Genomic DNA, 21,265 nt, shown 5'->3' with positions numbered 1-21,265 from the left:
GCGTTCAGGCTTCTTGGCATTTTTTTTTTAACCCCCGCCCTTGGGGGCGCTCTAAGTTAAATCATTTAGTTACCTGTTTCTGGGAAGCCATCTTGGATTGGACTGGTGCCTTGGGGACAGGGAGGAGGGAATGCTTTAAGAAATTGGAGCTCTTTTTGGCGTCCTGTCGAAGTGCTTAGGTCCAGTTCCAACATAATCTCCTTTATAGAAGCAGATGGAGAGAAACTCTGGAATAATGCTGAATGCGTTTACAAGCAACCACCACCCCTTCACATAGGGGTGAAGTGATCTTACCAAATAAAAGAAGCAAAAGTGAGTTCTTAGGAAGGTAGTGGGGTTTTCCCAGTTCCTGGAATAATCCTCTATAGTAACTTGACTCCTCAGCATAACAGCAGTAGATGAACATAGGTTATTTATCTATTCTACATACTTCTAACCCAGTGTCTGACTTTGACAGTACAGAGGACTGGGAATCAATAGGAAGTGAACAAACAGGATTCAGGATAGAATTTCATTTTTTTTAAAGGCCTAAATTCATCAATAGACACAAATGATCTGTATGGTGAATACAGATGGAGCAAATGATGGAAGCCAATTATGAGACAGCCTTATTGGCTGCAGAGTAATTTTCTAATAACTGCATTTAATTGGAAAGGAAATAATTTTATAGTGGCTGAAATCTTCTTGTGCTCAATGAGATTTTCCTTTGTTTCCTAGTCTAAACTACTTGCTACAACTTTTTGTTTTTTGAACTAGGGAGTGAAAGTAGTCATTACAAATCATGAAAGGGATTTCTCAAGGAATAACATATTTGCTTTGTCACACAGAGACTTTAAAAAGTCATGAGTCAAAATTTTATCACAGAAGTGATAAGACTTGGCTGCATACATTTCCCTGTATATTGAACAGTCTGTTGGCAAATGTCTCCCCTATCATTATATCAAATTTGGGGTATTAAGATTTACCAGAACAATGTGTTTGTCTGTAAGGCAGATATGATCTTAATTATTACTAGTTTTCAGAATTAGAACCTATTTTAATTCTGCTTATTTAATACAAAATAAACTTGCTGCCCTGAGTGGTATGGCTCAGTGCGTTGGGCATCATCCCAGAACCCAAAAGGTAGCTGTAACGATTCTGGTCCGGGCACATGCCTGGGTTGCAGGCCAGGTCCCCAGCTAGGGGTGTGCCAGAGGCAACCACACACTGGTGTTTCTCTTCCTCTTTCTCCCTCACTTCCCCTCTCTCTAAAAATAAATTTAAAAATTTTAAAAAGTAAGTGAATTTGCTATCAAAGGAACAGGTTATCGGCATTATTGAAAGAAGAAAGGATGTGTCTGGTCTAATCATTGCTGCTGTCTGCAATGATCTATAATAGTATGATTTAGACTGCTTTAAATGATATGATTTCCAATGGTCTTGGCCTTTAAAAACCAACACCTGTATTATCTCATAACTACTATGCTTCATCAGGGGTGGGAGATCCATTTTCTATAATTTGTGACCATTTCACTCAAAACATCAGTAATAATGAACAGAGATCATGAATTTGTCCAGATACTTTTGTTTCTCATGTTTATCTTACAATTGGTCAAATATGCAAGTATAGAATGTTATGAATGGTTTGGAGAATAGAACTGGATGTAGGATTCTTGGATTAAAGAGATAGGCTCCAAAATATCAAAATGATATACTTTAAAAGCTCTGAAAGCAGCAGCTCTAGATAGAATGTTCTTTGATCAATGCTGTGATGCCTACAATCACTCAAGATTTTTTTGGTTGGTAAAGAAAAACTGTACAGAAACTGTAGGGTTATATTTAGTGTTGTCCCAAGTGTGAGGGTATACACTAACCCCAAATTCAACAGTTTCAAATAAAGCCCTTTTGGAATGAAGTAGTATTTAAAAAAAATAATAAAAGCATAATCAAAGCAATACCCAAAATGTCTTCCAACTTCCTGTGGTGCAGTGTTAACTGTTACTACTACTAGTGTGGGTAGAATCCAGTACAGAATGGATGTGTCTCAAGGAGTACTTCTTCCAATACCTTTGATGTAATTCCTTAGAAGGAGAGTATCCACTTATGTTTGGGATACAATCAGAAATGACACATGAAATATGAGTGGCTTGGATACATGCATATATTTAATAATGAAACAATTCACCACTAACAACAAAAAAATTAGAAAAAGTCATGAGACCTCAGTACTGTGTAGTACTATGGGACACCACAGCAAAAAGATTCAGCAACTGACCCAGAAGACTGAATGATGAGGGAAGCCAAGGCAAATTTGGCTAGGATAGTATTATATATGCTCTTGAAAAGGAGAATGGCTGGAGAAGCACCCACTTTAGTACTAGACTGCTTAGAAGCAGGCAGGAAGCAGGCAGCTTTACTGTACACTGCATGGAATGGAAGCAAAGAGCTAGAGAAGGGAAAGAGAGGAGAGGGAAAAGAGTAATATAGAATAACCCAGGGTACGCAGATGGAAGAGACTGAGATAGAGTTACAAATAGATGACTTCTGTTTCCTCTGAAGTTTAAAATAGACTTGTCCAAGTCTTTAAGTATGTCAGTTAAATTCAATGACCACATAAATAGCACGAGGCACTGTGAAGGAATGGTGGAGGGAGTGGTTTACAAAAGTATAGGAATAACGTGGTCCCTACTCTCAAGGAGCTTACAACTTATGTGAGGAGACAAATTCCACACACAAAAGAACTATAAAACATATTTACAAAGCAACATAAATACAAATAAATATACATATGAATAAACAACATATGAAAGCTAAGGGGTCCTGTGTCAATAATTGTTTAGAAACTCCTAGGTCAGTCAAAGACTTTCTGAAGGAAACAGTTTTGGACTTTGAGTATGATGTTAGCAGAGAGTAGGGCATGTGCAAGGGCAGAGAAGTGGAAGTAAATATGATGTTCAGTAAGTAAGCAGATTAGCTTGATTAGAATAAAAAGTCTCAACAGATCTCATTAAAAAGTGAGTGTGATGAGACAGTAGGGGTCTATTCAGTGAGAGACACTGCAATGTTAGGTCTGGACCCTAAAACCAAATAAACAGAGAACAATGTTTACTTTAGGTAATGATAGTTAAGTGGCCACAGGTCCAAGAGCAACTCCACCATTCTCAAAAGTTTCGTAGTTACTCTTAGACAGGCCAACCAGCAATACAATGGTAGACAAGTATTCCGCATCCTTGAGCAGTTCAAGCAGAAGGAATTGCCTTCTGCAAGAACTCTTACAAAGTGGCGTATGAAAACTCAGTACAATTCCTAGATTGAGGAGCTAGCCAGATCCCAGTTATCTCAAGTGCTCACGCATAATGTCCCAGACCCTTGTTAACTAAGTCCTGGTGGGGAGCAGATTATGTATATTTCTAAAAGAATTTATTTTGAATTGCCATGACAATCAACTTTTATCCTAACATGTTAGAAATTAAAACAGGAGGCTAAGAAGAGCCCTAATCTATAGGTAATGCTCACATCCCTGAAGAAGGGACAGTTCTATAAGGGCCCAAATTCTCCCCTGGTCATTAAGTGGAAAGGCAAAACATCACACCTTGAAAATAGGCTTTTCTCAGCCAAAGTAAGACCTCTTTCTTTAAGCCTATTGATCAGAAGCTGTTCCAGGAAGGAAAAAAAAGAGTCCATGCCAGGTGTTCAGCAGCAGCCAGAGTTGGACTCTATGTCACCAGAGTTCCGCTGGGTGGTGCTGGGTCCCACTGATGTTGAAATACACTGTTGAGGACCGATCTTGATGCCATTTGCCTGTAAAAGAAAAGAAGCAACATTCCTACCTCAAGTGCTAAAGTAAATGGAAGAAAGAAGGGAGATGAAAGGAAAAAGCATTAATTACACTTTCTAGAAGCAGATGTGACTTTGGCAAGCACCCATGTGCTCTAACCAGACTGTTGTGGAACAAGAATCCGTGACAGTGAAGATCAGATGCTGGGCTGTGGTGTAAGCATTATAGATGACTAGAAATGGCTTTTGTGCCCTTTTGAAGATGACTGTTGTAGTTAACATTCATAGCTATGTGAAGAATCAGGATGTGATTAAGAAAGGGTAGGAGCAGGCAAAAGAGTAGAAGTAGTATATTAGTATACAATTCTTTTTCATTTTGCCCCAGAATTTGCCCTGCTGAGAAATCAAGAATTACAACTCTCCCAAGCTCTGGAATGGTAAAGAACTGAAGTTGAGAAGAAAACCTCCCATACTGGATAAGCCTTTTAGATCACCAAGTAATAATCACGTTAAGCATTCAAGGTATCAGACTTGAGAAAAAAAGAAAATAAGGGCAGGTTTCTGTGCACCCACATGAAAAAACCAACTCTGAACCTGCATGGTTTCAAATAGTATACTGTCAGGGGATGCTTACATTCTAGGGAGTTTCCCATCCTCTTTGAGACAAAGCAAAGTTAATTGCCAGCCCCACCCTTTCTCACCTCATTGTGGACATCAAATAAACCTTGCTGAATCTTCCTATATATTTCTTTGGCTGTATTAATGAAAGCCTAAAGGAGACAAAATTAGACTCAAGTTTAGGTACATAAATTAGGAAAAGAGAATACAAATGTTATTCCTATTTGAATTTTTAAAGTGAATTGGGAACCATTAGGAGAACCAAATGAAAATGCAAAAGGTCCCCCAAATAAAAACCATGAAGAGTAAGTTCAAAAAGGAAAAAGGAATTACATGGCATTATGGTACTGCCCAATATGTTCCTAGATGGGCACCCTCTACATATAAAACAGAAAAGCTCTCTTCTCCATCAGGTACTGAAGATACAGTCAACACCAGGCTGAGGAATGACTACAGCAGAACCCATTACACTCTCCAACCAAAGTAATTTACCGATTTCTCCCCCCCCAGGTGGGAAATCAGTATTTTTGAAAGGGAATGCAATTGATATTTTGGGTGGTATCTAAATAACAGTGGTATCTAATCCAAACTTACAATTAATGTTACCCAAAGGAAAAGTATAACCTTAGAAATCAAGGTAAAAAAAGCGGGGCAATCCCTTTAAAGGCAGACAGATGGTCACTCTGACCACAAAACATCCTTTGCTTACCCACGTCTCTGAATAAAAGGACAAAGATAAGTGATGTAACCTCTGAAAAGCTTTCCCTACTTTTTTTTTTCCCAAATAGTACCTCTTCAACATTGCAGGCTGTTTTGGCTGAAGTTTCCATGAATATAAGTCCATGTTCACGAGCAAAGGCCTCTCCTTCTTCTCTCTTCACATCCCTGCGGGATTCTAAGTCACTGCAAGAGATTAATTGGAGAGAAAACTAAAGTAAGATTCAAGTGAAAGAAGAAACTTTTCTGAAAGAGCCCCACAGCTATTTCAACTGTCAATTAATCAATAAAGAATGTAGATTCTGCATGATATTTATTTATGTAAGGTTACTGATTTCTATATTCTCTTGGAAAGTATCCTTCAGATCCCTAAAAGATGCTGCAGGGTTGAGGATAACACCTTACTCTGTTACAGAGAACAGGGTTTATAAAGGGTTAGGCAAGCCCCATAGTGGCTCAAGGCTTATGCCCTGTGCTTCTTTTTCAAATGAGATACAGTGAGAGCAAAGGAAAGAAGTTAGAAGGGAAATTCCAGTTGTTAGAAAAGGAAAAAAGTCACAGATATCTCATCCCATCGTGATGAGTCTTCCTCCTCTACTGGAATCAATCCACAAGGAGAGGAGGGCAGTTGCCTTCACTTTCACTAGTTTATAGTGTGTATAATAGCAGCTTGCCACCAGGCAAATGAAGAATTCAGAAAAAAATTATAAAGTCAGGTGATATGGGGGTGGGAGAATAGAGCCAAGGACTGAGGAAAGGAATAAAGAGTGGCATGGGAAAACTTTATGAAAGACAGGATAAAAGGCTATAAAATACATTAAGGATGGACCGTTTAATTTTTCACCTTTCAAATAAGAAATTTTCATTTGGGAGGCTTCTGGTTTTTCAAACATGAAAAAATATATATCAAGGAATAAGTCTATTAAAGAACAACAAATCTACAAAATGTAATTTATTATTCATCAGCTATGTGCAGACCAGGGAAGAACTATCCATCTAAATGTCAATACTCCAAAGCTGTTCTTCTAGTCCAGATACTCTTCTAAGCTCCAGATGTTTGTCCATTTGCCTGTCTTTCATTTCTTCTTTGATATGTAAAAGGCACCTCAAACTTGCATCAAAATCAAACTTGATCTTTTCCTCCCAACTTGCTTCTGCCCCAAGCTTCCACATCTCAGTAAATGGTACAAGCCAAAAACCAAGATATCATTATTAACACCTTTCCCTCCTTCCCTCCAAACACCCAATCCATCCTACCGTGAGGTTCTTCCAGAATGTACCTTAAAATTATCTTTTTTTCTCTCTCTCCAGCATCATCACTGTAGTCCAAGCCACCACTTTCTCACTTAGAGTACTGCAACTGGAATCTCACTTCAACCTTTGCTCCCCTCTGGAGACACCTTTTAAAATCTGATCAAGCCACTGCTCTGCTTGACTTTTAAATGCTTCCCACTGTGCTTAGAATAATATCCAAACTCCTTACTAAGACCTGTAAGTGCTAAATGATCTGGCCCCTGCCTACTCAGCAACCCTGCCTAGCACCATCCCCCCTTGATTCAGTCCAACCATACCAGGTGTCTCACTCTCAGTATCATAACTTTCTTAGCTTCTTCCAGTTCGAGGCTTTCACACAGTTTGTTCTCCCTATCTAATATCTGGGTGGGTTTTTTTTAAGCCTTTGCCCACCAACCATCCTTCACATTCCAGCTTAAATATCACTCTTAATAAAAAATGGGTATCTTGTTACTCTTTCACAGCAGTCTTTTTTCCTTTCACTGCATTTACCATAGTTTATAATTAGATACAAATAATTTATATTTAGTATCTGTTGTCCTCACTAAACTCCATAGGAGCAGAGACATGGATTACTTTTGTTTCACCTTGTACCCTTGGGGTCTGGCATAGTGTCTAGGACATAGGTTTTGCATAAAATTGACTAACCCAATAAATGAGTACAGTTAATCTGTGGTCATTTCTCAAATGGTACAATTTAGGGACTACTATGAACTCCCAAAGGTGCCACAGGACGCCTCAAATTTTCTAGGGAAACACAGCAACATTCAACATCAGAAGACAACATTAACTATAAGCTTAAGATACTTCACAGTGTCAACATTAGATCACAACAGATGCCATTTAGTATCTTCATATCTTTGGAAGCTGTTTTTGGCAGCTGCTGTGATACAAAGCAAGTACCATGTGAAATCAATAACAAGAAATGAAAGTGACAGTATTCAATCTTGATTCCACAGTCTGAGAAACTATGCAGTACCCAACAGACACATACAGGTCATTAATAAGTAATTATGGCTATTTAAGAATGAAAATTTTATTAAAAATTGTTTTCTTTTAGCCCTGGTCCAGTAGCTTCAGTTGGTTAGAGCATCATTATACACCACAGTTACAGAATTAACCCCTGGTCAGGCCTCATATAACAAGCAACCAATAAATGCACAAATGGGTGGAACAACAAGTGATGGTTCTCTTTTTCTCTCTTTCCCTCCCTCTCTAAAGTCAATAAATTAAAAATGTTTTAAAAATTGTTTTAGCTGGGTTGGGTAGCTCAGTGGATTGAGCATGGGCTGTAAACCAAGGGATTGCCAGTTCGATTCCCTGTCAGGGCATGTGCCTGGGTTGCGGGCCTGGTCCCCATTTGGGGGGCACGTGAGACAACCACACATTGGTGTTTCTCTCTCTCTGTCCCTTCCCCTCTCTCTAAAAATAACTAAAATCTTTTAAAATTTGTTTTAATTTATATTTTTCTTTATTTTTATGTCTTTGTTCAGCTGTGACTCCAGATAGGATCCAAAGAGGATTTTTACCATCTCTTCTCTGGGTTTTATGGAGACTTACTCAACTCTTCTGTGTTAGCCTCTTCAGGTGCCACGTATGTTTTTCATTCCTCAGTTACTAGGTTATAACAAAAACACTTATGTTGTTTAGATCCAAGTATTTAATGACAAAATAGTTAGGTATTTCTTTTGGCTTATGGATGCCATAGAACATTTACTGAGAATAACAAGTTTGGGGGAAGATGTGGAGAACCCTTGCACATTGCTGGTAGCAATGTAAAATGGTATAGCCATTAGGGAAAACAGTATGTAAATACCTTAAAAATTAAACAAAGAATTACCATGATATCCAGCAATTCCACTTCTGGGTATACCCCAAAGAATCAAAAGCGGGGACCCAAGCAGACACCTGTATGCCCATGCTGACAGCAGCATTACTCACAACAGCCACAAGGTGGAAGCGACCCAAGGATCCATCAGCGGATGGATAAACAACACGTAGTGACTACATTCAGTGGAAAACTACTCAGCCTTAAAAAGGAATAAAATTCTGACACGTGCTACAATATGGATGCATCTGGAGTGCACTATGCTAAATGAAATAAGCCACCACCACAAAAGGACAAATACTGTAGATTTCACTTATACGAGGTGCCTACGGTAGTCAGACTCCCAGAGATAGAAAGCAGAATGGCAGTTGCTGGGGCTGGTGGGATGGAGAATGTAGAGTTAGTGTTTTATGGGAACAGAGCTTCAGTTTGGGAAGATGAAAAAGTTCTGGAGATGGATGGTGGTGATGGATGCAGAACAACACGAACATACTTAATACCACAGAACTGTACACTTAAAAATAATTAAAAGTGTAAAATTTATGTTATACATATTTCACCACAATAATTTTTTTACTGAGATATTAAGAACACCATAAACTAAAAAAGTTTGGGGACCAAGTGATTCGATGTCCATAGAGTACCCAGATGACTGTTGGTACTTATTATTTATTCAAATAAAATTTTACCTCTTATTCCCAATCAGCATGATAACCATGTTGGAGCTAGAGTGTTGTCGGGCATCCTCTAACCATGAGGTCAGGTGGTTGAAGGTTTCACGCCTACAGCAGAAAAGTTTAGAAAGTGGGTCTGAGGCCCATTTCAAAATGCCAAAGAAATTCCAAATGTATGGGAAAAGAAGAAAAGCTACATGTGTAAATCAAAAATACGATGCCATTCTTCTTTAGCATTCTGATTTTGAGAACACAGAGAAGAGTCTCCTCCCACCCACCAGCTCCGACTCACCTTGTGATGTCGTACACCAGCAGTGCTCCGGCTGCTCCCCTGTAGTAGGAACGGGTGATAGAACGGAAGGATTCTTGCCCAGCCTTTCCCACCAACACGGCAACAAAAAATATCCCAACAAAACCAGGTTATTTCCAGAGAACTGACTTGATCACATGCCATAATTTTTTTCTTAATTTCTATAAGAAAAAGGAATTATTGAAAGGAAACATGACTGCCCAGGGAGAAACCCAGGAGGGAAATCAATAGGACTTAATTTTTTAAATAATTTCTATTAAGAAAAGAGAATTTGGAAAGGAAGTATGATTACCCAGGGAGAAACCCAGGTGGGAAATCAGTATTTTTGAAAGGGAATGCAATTGATATTTTGGGTGGGACCACCTATCAAATTGCTATCATCCCTGTCAGTGTGACAGTCGAACACATTTCCATACATTTCCCAATGTCCCCTAGGAGAGAACTGGAAATAGGACTAGAGACTCAGTGCATCTTGTACTGTCAGTGCAAATGTGATGTTGAACACATCACACTAACATTTCTCTTGTTTCTATTCCTTTATCTGTAAAAAAGGAAAATTATCTCAGAATGCCAATACCCGGTCTAATGGACGTTTCATTTCAATGAATCAATGCAGAAAATTAGTCAGATGCAAAGCACTTAAATTGGGCATATGCTGATGACCTTTAATATTTTACTAACAAAGGCAGGGCTACCAAAATGTCCCTTGCTGTCATGGCAAATAAGAATAAGGCCCAGGGAAAGAAGCACAGGGTCCAGAACAGTTTTCATTTAAAAGAAAAATCCAACTGTTCACACTCTAATCTCATTTCCAGTTTAGGTGAAGATATTAAGTTTTATTTATAACTAAGCAATTTACCAATGCCCCCACACAATGGGTACTTTTGCTTTCTTGATGGAACAGTTCTCCCCACCTCTCCGTGCCTTAGGGGAAGCAAAACCATCTTTTAAATAACAGTATTCTGAATATATGAATACCCTGGACATTGAATCTATCCTATTAGGAAAGTTTCCACTTTCTTGAAATCAACTAACCTCATACACCTACATTTGGATTAGGAAGGAAGGTTGTTATTCATATTCTAAAGATGGGAAAACTAAAATGTGAATGTGGGAAAATAAGTGGATTTCTCATAGTATAATAACAATAATAGTGATGACACTAATAACACCACAAATAGAGAAAATGAGGTTCAAAGTGGTAAGTTCAGGAACTGGCCAAAAGTTACGCAGTTTATGAATTCTGAAACCATAGCTTAAACTTAGGATCCTCACACAAAGGTTTGTTTTCTTGGTCATTATGTCATATATTCTAAACCCGAGTTTGAAGATGAGAATTCCAGTACCCAATTCTAAGGTTACTCTTCCAACACAAGAATCTCTTCCCCAAAGAATCATGCAAATGTTTTGAGTTGCCCACTTGTTAGAAATTCAGAGTCCAAAAATAATTCTAAAGAATTTGTTGGTAATACTAGTAATACTTTAAGATTTAAAATATATGTTTTCCCTCCAAGAACTCACTTAAAGTTTTATTTATTCCCTAATAGTTTTATGTCTTAAATTGATTCCTCATTTGCTTTTATCTCTTATTGACTTCTTTTCTATTGTTTTTTAATGTATGGAGTTTTCCATTTTTAATAATTTGGTTAAACAAAATACACCTTTTGTAAACAATAGCCAATAAAGCACAAGACCAACAAAAAAAGAGGAGGGTGGGGAATGAAAGCAAGAAAAACTAAAAGCTTAGGGTCATCCCTTACTGGGCATCAGGATCAGATCTGCCCCCTTCCTGAAAGGAAATGGGGCCTTTTGCCCTCGGGCATCAGCATGGGTCATGGTTCCTAACCACCAGAACTGGACAGGAAGAATCCAGCCCTGAAACTGTTTAAGTGTCTTTGCATATCTCATTGGCTTATGGACTCCTAGTACATGGGGACTCCTTTGAATTGCCATTTGCACAGCCCCAACCAGATCAGAGAAGTTTCCTCCTCTTCCCAGCAGATGGCTTACTATGTATCACTGGCAGTGCCAATGGGCCCAAAGTACTTGTGACAATCAACAAGGTTGTAACTTCTGGTTGGTGGTGGTTGGAATAACATTTTGCAGGGATAAGGTAAAGAGTTCCCTGTGGTGCCAAGGAGGTCTGATGTAGAAAATAGTGCAAAACAGACTGAAGTCAGTTGGTTAGATGGCATAATGCAGTAGATGCTTGGTGGGCTCTATTACTCAACAACAACAAAAAAATGGCTTTATTGGATTGAAGATACATGTGCAGAAAAAAGTGCTGGTGTAAACATGCACTCCAGTCACAGTGGAGAGGAGAAAGCCTCAGCTTCATCCATTTAGCTTGGTCAAGTTTGACATGCAAACCCTGGTTGGCTTTGCTGCTGAAGAGAAGTCTGGCCAGCAGGGCAGCTCTCAGGCCTGCCATGACCACTGACCTGTAAGAGCTACACAGGTCATCTGTCTACCTGCCTTGAGGTAACTACAACCACTTAGGTAACATACAGTGTGGTATAACACATACGTCTCCCCCTGCCCTCTGTATTCTAAAGCTAGAGGAGAAAAGTGGCCTACGACTATTTAAAGAGGAATGGCGTAGTCAATTTTCAATTGATTTGCAAAGGAAACTACAAAAGATAACAGTCCTAGTCCCTATAATACACACAACCACCCAACTTGAGGACTCTGCCTGTCACTACAGTGACTCTGAGCCTAGGGTTTCTGATTCTACCTATTCTTCTCACAATACTTTTCTCCCCCAACTCTGTCTTGAACTAGTAGAATTTGATGTTGAAGGCAGGCTTAATTTTTCCTGATTTTGTCAGAGTGGGTCAGCTGGGAAAACTACCCTTTTACCTTGGGCCCCCAGAGACCCCTAAATTAATGTAATGAAATGGCAGGGACAATGCTGGAGTGGGAAAGCACTGGCTGCCGTCCATGGCTTTGGCCACGTCTTCTTATGTACCTATCTCACCCTGTCACGCTGGAATGCTGCAGGATTCAACCACTTGGTATAAAATATTAGAGAACGTGTCATTATAAAACTCCAAGGATAGTCATGAACTTCCCTTAAAAACAGGGTGAGGGGTGGTATTCAGGGTTGGAGATGGCACACTGTACTGTGGCTGGGGTTTTGGAGACGGTATCCTGAGAGGCCATTTCTCCTCTGGGTCCTTCAAACAAGTCACATGGGCTTTGCATGTACTATATCTTCAGACATAGTTGCCAAGAAAGGGGAAATGGAGGCAGCACCTCCAGGTAAATCAAAGCAGCAGTGAACTCCAGGAGAACCTCCGTCAAGTCCTCAGAAGAAAGGGATAAATAAGCTAGGACCCACCTTTCTTTCCCTTCTCTTCAAATGAAACAAGAGTCTTCCATTGCTTGCCCTAAGCACAGAGCTCCTACTTTCCTTTCCTAGGAACAAGTAACCCTGGTTGGTTCTTTAACATTTCACATATATATCCTATTGACCTGTCAAAGCTGAGAAGAAAAACCCCATGAGATGTCTAAGGAAGTGACAGGGGCAGACCCACTGTACAGGGCAGAGGACATCACAGAGGATTCAGGGGATAAAGATGAGGGACGGTTGGACAGAACTGTTACACATCAGCCCTCCAACTCTGATGGGTCTCCACCTCTTCTGGTACCACCAGCAGGAGTTCACAGTTCTTTCTTTACAAATGATGTTTTAGAAATTTTCTGAGTTCGCTCACACCTCTAATCCACTTAGTCATCTTCAGTTTGGAGTCAAGGTTGTAGTACGCACTGCCCACATCTTGAACACAAGATCCATTGCTGCCTTTTGAGAGGCAGCTTCAATAGACCCCAGCAATGGCTGGAGGGTAGATTCATGATGAAGCCCATGACATTAGTAAGAGCAATGGTACTGACATCCCTGCATTTGTCCCACCAAACAGCTTCATAGCCTTTGGTCTGAAGTGCTGCCATAATGTCGTAGTTCCCATTTCCCAGCATGCTTTTCTTGTGAGGAGTAACCATGGTGTCTGGAGACAATCTCTGGAAAAATCTCTTGCAGCATTTCCCAGGTGAATGCACTGCTATACTGGAAGATGTTACTGAGGGCATGCAGGGTACAAAGTTCCTTACGTGGTTTCTCATGGTAGATTTGTGGGAGTGCAGCCTGGGGCAGATCAAACACAGATTTGGCCTTGTCTCCTTTCCATGGCACGCAACTCACGTTTTTCATTTTAGTTTTCCAGAGAGGGCTAAAAATACCCCACCTTTCCCTTCTAAGGAAGAATGTAAGCTTCTTAGTCTGTTCAGATATTCCCGAGGTCCAGCTTATTTTCTGGTGTCCATGATTTATGCTTTGTCAAGGGGAAAAAAGACTGGAATCAAAAAGGAAAAAAATCTACCTCTTCTCAATAGAAAAATAACTTTTGGATTAGTGTATTTCACCACCACTATCAAAATGTAGAATTTGAAAAACCTAGTAAAACCAAAGACCTTGTTCCAACCTCTGAAAAACCCCATGATTTTCTTGCTGCATTTTCCTCTCTGGAAAAGCCAACCAGGCCTCAATGCAGGAGGACCAAATAGAACTGGCCACATTGCTTCTTTTCTTTCATTTCTTTCAAACCACAACACCAGTGGCTCAGAAGACGAGGCCTAGGTGGTGGATAAAAATGCAAAATTGTAGCAGCTATCTCGGGCCACAGCGTGGGACTGCAGGCAGTGCTGGAGCCTCTGGGGCAGCTCTACATTCATTCTGTTGCCGTGGGGCCTGGCAGGGCACAGACACAGGCCACCGGGGCGGCTCCTTCAGAAAGCACGGACTCTCACCTCCTTGCTGCAGCCTACTGCAGGCTGCCACCTGGAGCTGTGGGCCCCCATCTGGGTGGCACTCCTCCCCTCTATCATTTAAAGACCCTCCTTTCCTGTGGCCCACTGGGAACAGGGAAAGTTTGAGGAAGACTCACATGATGGTTGAATTATACGGTAGCATTTAACTTTAGCAGCTAAAAATACTTCCAGTGGGTCATCAGAAAAGGCCTTTTTTTAAAAAGATTTTTTAAAGGTTTTATTTATTTGTTTTTAGACAGAGGGGAAGAGGGAGAAAGAGAGGGAGAGAAATATCAGTGTGTAACTGCCTCTCACACACCCCCTAATGGAGACCTGGCCCACGACCCAGCATGTGCCCTGACGGGGAATCAAACAGATGACCCTTTGGTTCACAGGCTGGCACTCAATCCACTGTGTCACACCAGCCAGGATGCCTTTTAAAATCAAATCACTTTACCTATTCCTCAATCTAGTTCATGAACCAAAGTTTGTGAACCAATAAGCTAGAATGAGTGACTGGTTGGATTTAGGCTGGTCTGCCATCAGTGGGAGGTACCTCTGTCCATTCCCAATAAAAAAAATCTGAAGCAGCAAAGACTAAGATGGAAGTGTAATAAAGAGAATTCATACTTTTCTAATTTCTCCCAACTGGAAGGATCATATTGTAGTTTCAAAATATATACTTAGAAGTATCAATTCCTATAAAGTCTGATACACTCATTTCCTAGGAGTCAAAATACATTCCAAAATAAAATATAAGTGAATTTGAGATTACTTAATCAGTATTTATATTAGCTACAGTACAATGCCTCTTCAGTTAGCACCGTTATTTGGGGAACTACAGATACGGAATGAAGAAAGATAAAAAGTAATATGGCTCTCTAAATCCTTATCAATAACCAGAACAGTGACAATAAATCGCTTTGGATAATATGATTTAAAATGACCTTCCTGGTAATCCCTTTAAAAATACCTTCCTGGTAATCCCTAAATGGTTGTATGCAGGATGGGGTTGGGAGTGAAGGAATGGGGTCGACGAAGCGGGAAGCCACGGGAGGGCAGAACAATGGACAGGAAATCAGGAGCAGCAAGGGAGAAATACCAGGCTTTACCTGGAGAGTGGCAGAGGAGACAGGTGCCACATTAGAGGTAGGAATATTCTTTTAGATTATATACATATAACTATATATAATTATTATATACGTGTGTATATATACATACGTACACAGGGTCCAGCAGAAGTAAGGCCTGCTTGAGTGTGGTTGGTAGAGTAAATAATATGGTGTAATAATTTATAGTTTTAATTTGAACATTTCACCTAAAATGTCATATGGTGCACTTGTGTGTGACAGTTATGTTACAGAATTACATGCTTATGATTTTGTAATAAAAGATTTTGTGATAAAAAGGGGGTGTTATTTATGCTGGACCCTGGGTGTATGTGTGTATTCATTTATTATTTATTTTTATTTTTATTTATAGGGGAAGGGAGGGAGAAAAAAGGGAGAGAAACTTTGATATAAAAGAGAAACATCGACTGGCTGCCTCTCATATGGACCCCAACCAGGACTACACCTGTAACTCAGACATGTGCCCCGACTGGGAATCAGACTGGAGACTTTGCTTTGCAGGGCGATGTCCAACCAACTGAGCCATACTGGTGAAGGTAGTAGGAATCTCTTAAAAATTTCAAAATAAATAGGAAACTCCAGTATTCTGAAACCTAATATCTCTTAATAATTCAACAAAGATAAGTCTAATCTAAAAAAAATTACTAAAAGGAAGCAGAGCCTTGGCTGGGTGGCTCAGTTGGTTGAAGGGCCATCCTGTACACCAAAAGGCTGCAAGTTTGATCCTGTCAGAGCGCATACCTACGTCTCAGGTTCAATCCCTTGTTGGGGGTGCATGTGGGAGACAACCAATTGATGTTTCTCTCTCCCTCTCTCTCTCCCTCTCTCTCTCAAATCAATAAACATGTCCTCGGGTGAGGATTAAAAAAGGGGGGCGGGGGGAGCAGAAAAGAACTTGGCCAGCTGCATCACAAGCGACTATCAGGCCACATGGTTCTCGAGGATCCTGTCCACAGAGCAGTGGCTCTCAACTTTCTAAGGAAACAAAGAATATGCCAGCAAGCCAACACTAAGACATTCTTGTGACCACAACCATAATACTAACTGGCAGCTATTGGGTGTTTTGGCATCAAAAGACCCAGTTTTGGAGATTATAGAGGTTTAAATCGAAAATAGAGTCTAGCTAATACCAGACCTACAGACTTTTCATTCTTTGTCACTTCCACAGAATTTGTCCTGTGGCTGCTTTAGGTGGGCAACTCTATCTTTGTGGGAAATACAAAAACCAGGGATAATAACAGGGAAGCTGCAATACTTACTTGGATTAATAGTGGGAAAAAACCCTCCAATAAAAAGAGAAGGGAACAACTGACAGCTGTCTAAGAAATATATGAACTTAAATTTGACTACAGATATAGAATAGCACCTTTCGGGTTTCACTGAGAGAAAAAGGCTAGAGACAAAACTGTTCAAAGAAGCTGTAAGCTTTAGAGGTTATCTAGCTAGTGCTACCACTCTCATGGATGTGAAGTAAGTCATGTTCCTATAATAAGGACAAACCGACAGAGTAAAATGAAAAATCTAATTAGAAGGGCAAAAGGTTAATAAAATATCTGCAAATACAACCATCAACTGTACAGAAGAATATCATCATAGTTTTGGATACACATCAATCAGTGTATCCAAAAAGTGGTAACAACCTCGGAAACCACCAGAGAAGGGCTCAGGGCAAAAAAGGCCCAGAGCATCAAGTAACTATTTTTAAGATAGACATCTGCCCTGTCCAGGTAGCTCAGCTGGTTAGAGCATCATCCCAATATACCAAAGCTACAGGTTTGATCTCAAGTTGATGTGTTTTTTTTCTCTCTTTCTCTCTCCCTTCTCCCCTCTCTTTCTTAAAAAATCATCAATTAAAAAGAAAAAAAAAGACATCTGTTGGGGTATGTTGGGTGGGAGAGAAAAGGGAGAAAAAAGAAAAAAAATTATGAACTGCTTCAGCCCTCAGTTCTGAAAAAATAAAGAATCAAATAATAAGTAAATAAAACCAAAATTTTAGCTGAATATTAGGAACTATGTGCCTGCTCCCTTTAACTTAAAAAAAAGAGACTAGAATATTATTTTTCTTAGGAAAAACAAAAGTACAAACCAAAGGACACAATGCACATGAAAGCAATTTTATTGAGATAAAAATCACACTAAGTCAAGCTAAATTTTGGCAGTACTACACTTGTCAAATTTCAAAATATGCATAACCCTTGATCCAGAATTCCATTTCTGGGCAGGCATTCCACAGAAATCCTCAAACACCTGCATAAAGATGTAGTAAATAAAAATGATCGGCCCTGGCTAGTGTGGCTCAGTAGATTGAGCACCGGACTATGAAGCAGACGGTCACCAGTTCGATTCCCAGTAAGGGCACATGACTGGGTTGCCAGCCAGGTCCCTAGTGGGGGGCACATGAGAGGCAATCACACACTGATGTTTCTCTCCCTCTCTTTCACCCTCCCTTCCCCTCTCTTTAAACATAAATAAAATTAATCAGAATTAAAAATTAAAAAAAAAGAATGAGCAATGAAACTGCAATGGTAAAAAACTGGAAACCACCTAAATTTCCATCAACAGGCAGATGGTTAGATTAATTATGATAGAGACATTATATGATTCTATGAAGTGGTTGAAATAGATGAGGTAGATCCGTTTGTATTAACATTGAAGTCTGCACAACATAGAAATCGCTAAAAATACCTGAGTCACAAAGCTAGGTCTACTTTGTCCCAATTCTAAAAACAAAAAACAAAACCACTACCATACATTTCCTTATGTTTCTATTTCTGAATCTAAATACAGAGCAAAAGTCTGAATCATTAATAGTGGTTTACTCTGGCAAAGTAGAAACCAATTTTGGGAGGGACAGAGGTTTATGTGTATAAAAAGTAACAATCACTTTTTATTCTATACACTTATATTATTGGCTTTTGTTTTTACTAGAACAAACATATGTAGTACATATTACCTGAGTTATTTAAAATAAAAATTAAAAAATATGGCATTCTGAATTTATAACTGTGACAATAGGAAATGAAAGCTCCCTATCTCTTTGATTTCACTCTTCCCCTAGTTTCATCTCCACCATCAGCCCCACCCAAAAAGTCCTTTTTTCCCCTGCATCAGCCTTTAGTGTTTATATTTGGATCTTAGTTAGGGAGTAAACTATTTTGTCCTCTCTCACCGTATCCCAGATTTGTAGTTTGATTTGTTTTCCATCAATGTTGACCATACGGGCCCCAAACTCCACACCTGTCAGTGAAGACCAAGAGAAAAAATGTGATTCTCATGAACAGCCATGTTGAGTGATAGGTTTTCTCCACTATGCTAATGACTTATTCTCTGTCTGCCCTCAGTGCCACTAAGTCCATTATCACTGCCTAGTTGCTCCAATTAATTTTGTGTTCCTTGAAGTTTCATTTCTTTTCTAAAACTAAAAACCGTGTACTAGGTGATAATAATATCAGGAATGTAACCAATAGCAGATATCGAGATAAAACAAATTAAGTCAATTAGAAAAGGTTAATAATTTTTTAACAATGTTAGTTAATGCTTAAATTTGATTAGGTAATATTTAATTTCATAACTTTTTTAAAACTTCTAAAATTTTTGAAAATATTTCCTAGTATTTTCTTAATGTCACTCTTTAGTCCTCTACATAAAACAGTATTTCTATTTTTTCAATCCTAGAATTTTTTGAGAAAAAAAAACAACATATCTAAGAAATTGCTTCTCAAGAATGATATACTTCACACCTCCAATAATTCTGATACTCCTTAGAGGAGTATGGAAACTGACAGTATAAATAAAGGTTTTGGTTTACCTGGCATTCATCTTCTTTCAAGGTAATGTCAAGATAAAACTTAAACACTGAAAGTCATTTACACTAAAACACTTGATCATAAGTCAAATAATTTGTCCTATTTTCTATTTTTATACAGTACTTTACTGGAGGAGTTGATTTCCAAGTAAAAAAAAGAGCACTAATCTAGCTTCTGTTAATGGGCCTATTCAGTATTCCACAATACGCATATACTTGGAATCTCTCAACTCTAAGGTGCTATAGTCAATAAGATTAAAAAAGTGTTTCTTACTGCTCTTTACCGCTCCATCAAGAATAGTGATAGCTACTGAAAAAAGTCCCTAATGTTTTTTTTTCCCCCTTCTGGAAAACAGGAATGGAATTTCAATGGGGAAGAATCAAAAAATAAAACTTTGTCTCCTTTTATGCAACCTTTTCTAGTTATGTCCTCAGAGGCTCTTATATTTTACACATATTTTCTATCCAACTGCCTTGTTTATCTTGGCACAGAGGGAAAACATGATTGATCACATCATTTCTCTGACTTAAAACTTGTCATTTACTATTTCCTTCAGGTGTTTCAAAACTTGGTCCCTAATTTATTCTCTAGCTTTCAGTTCTACTGCTCTCCACTTTAATATGGCTCTAGACATTACATTGCTTTGTTTTCTAAAGGTAGCCTGATCTGTCATTCCTGAGCCTTTCCACGTTATTTCCTCTTCCCCAATCACTTTTCCTTCATCTCTACAACCCCTTTGCCTAACTCCTGTTCATTCTTCAATTTCCAGGCTTTCCTGATAGAGGTGGCAGTCTTTCCTCCCATTTTTCAATGGAAATTTGTCACCACACTGCATCTACCCGCAGCTCCACCTCCTACATTGGAAGACTGCAAGTTACTACTTAAGGGCAGGCAATGATTGCCTTGTTAATGAAGCGCTGTATCATTGGCACCTATCACAGTGTGGGTGTCCACTTAATGTTCATTTCCAAAAATGTTTTCCTGGCGATGCTATCCTCTAATCCTTTTGTGACCACGTTAGTTACTTGGCTCTGAATAAGTCCTTTAGAAGCAGTAGTAGCTCCAGATTTTCATAATGTGGGGCTTGGAGGTGGTGTGCTATGGTAAGAATGGGAGTCAGAGATTTTATTCAAACACTGCATTTGCATGGCAAGAAGGCTAGTTTTACGTGGTATTTCTTTGTTTGAGCTGAAGTTATGGAGATTATGGGGAAGGGCTGCTAAGGATCTAGCAGGCCATGCCCTACCACACATGTGCGGGAGATGTTCATACTTTCCAGGATCACCAGGGTGTTTGTAGAACTCTAACATACACTTTTCCTTATCAGTTACTAGCTTAATTTACCTTTTAATTTTAAGTCTGGGATGGCTCTTAAATTTGCTTCTCCCCCCTCCAAAAAAAACTACATATTGATTATTACCTTTGAAAATATATGTGAGGCTGGCCCTAATTTACCGCAAAGCGAGTTCTAAAGTAAGTAATTATGTTTTCGTGGGATTTTTCGTAAACATTGAAACTCCATTTGGAAAAAAAATCCTAGAGCAACTAATTCATATCTCACCTCACTTCTAAAATTTCCTTTCAACTATTTACTCCCCATTACACTACACTCCATTTACAGCATTTGACTGGTCACTTTTCACTTAACATAACTTTGGACTAGTTTAAAAGAAAGGAGAGCTAACTTCTTACTTCAAACCCTGAAGGCTGCTAACTTTCCACTTTAACCAATCAGGTTTCATTACTGTTCTCAGAAGGGTGGATGCAATTACCTATTGTGAGGTCGTGGACAGGCTGGAACCGCTTGTCTGTAAACTGCAGGAGGAGACATGACTTCCCCACACCTAAAAGAGGACGCACATTCTAGCAGCAGTACAGTCTAGGCGTCCGAGACTCAGGACCCGAAGCCCCCGAGCCCCGCCCCCGGCCGCCCCGCCCCCGGCCGCACAACACATAACCGCCCAGCCTACTAAATGACCCCGCCCCCAAGACCTGCTTTTGGAGCTTGGGATCCCCGCCCCAGCAATGAGGGCAGTCGCCCGCGGATTACCTGTGTCCCCGATGATAATGTATTTGAAGAGGTAAGCATAAGTCATGGTCCTGTTTCCTCTGGATTCCGGGTCCGCCCGACTTCAACAGCCACTTACCTCCGGCCTCTCTAGCCACTCAACCCGCCCATCTCCGGCCTCTCTAGCCCAGATCACGTCTCTATTGCTCTCCCCAGATTTCCTCTCTCTGCCAGAGCGACGGTATTACCTAGACACAGCCTCCAGGGACGCCTCTAACACAACTACGTGCCATTATCCCACCAAGCTCCAGGGGGCGAT

General features: G+C 39.7%; 1 protein-coding gene and 2 pseudogenes across 2 annotated transcripts; all 3 read right to left on the bottom strand.

Annotated features, from left to right (window-relative positions):
- Positions 1–2,122: 2,122 nt before the first annotated feature.
- Positions 2,123–21,118, bottom strand: RAB2B (RAB2B, member RAS oncogene family). 2 transcript variants are annotated; one of them, XM_037152112.2, is made up of 9 exons: positions 20,989–21,118; positions 20,711–20,782; positions 18,302–18,369; positions 10,056–10,120; positions 9,179–9,217; positions 8,902–8,994; positions 5,166–5,277; positions 4,458–4,526; positions 2,123–3,780 (listed from the first exon to the last, which is right to left on the bottom strand). In XM_037152112.2, exons 1-9 carry the CDS (start codon positions 21,032–21,034, stop codon positions 3,673–3,675), a joined length of 672 nt encoding a protein of 223 aa, XP_037008007.2. In that variant the 5' UTR covers positions 21,035–21,118; the 3' UTR covers positions 2,123–3,672. The 2 variants fall into 2 exon arrangements, with proteins under 2 accessions (XP_037008007.2, XP_037008009.2); XM_037152114.2 differs by lacking the exon at positions 10,056–10,120 and having other exon boundaries at positions 9,179–9,261; positions 20,989–21,110.
- Positions 7,876–7,986, bottom strand: LOC119054272 (uncharacterized; annotated as a pseudogene).
- Positions 10,134–18,369, bottom strand: LOC128626692 (josephin-1-like; annotated as a pseudogene).
- Positions 21,119–21,265: the final 147 nt, after the last annotated feature.

Source organism: Artibeus jamaicensis, unplaced genomic scaffold, assembly GCF_021234435.1.
Source record: "Artibeus jamaicensis isolate MK-2021 breed Jamaican fruit bat unplaced genomic scaffold, CSHL_Jam_final scaffold_854, whole genome shotgun sequence".
Lineage (NCBI taxonomy): Eukaryota > Metazoa > Chordata > Mammalia > Chiroptera > Phyllostomidae > Artibeus > Artibeus jamaicensis.
This window is presented reverse-complemented; position numbering and strand designations above follow the sequence as displayed.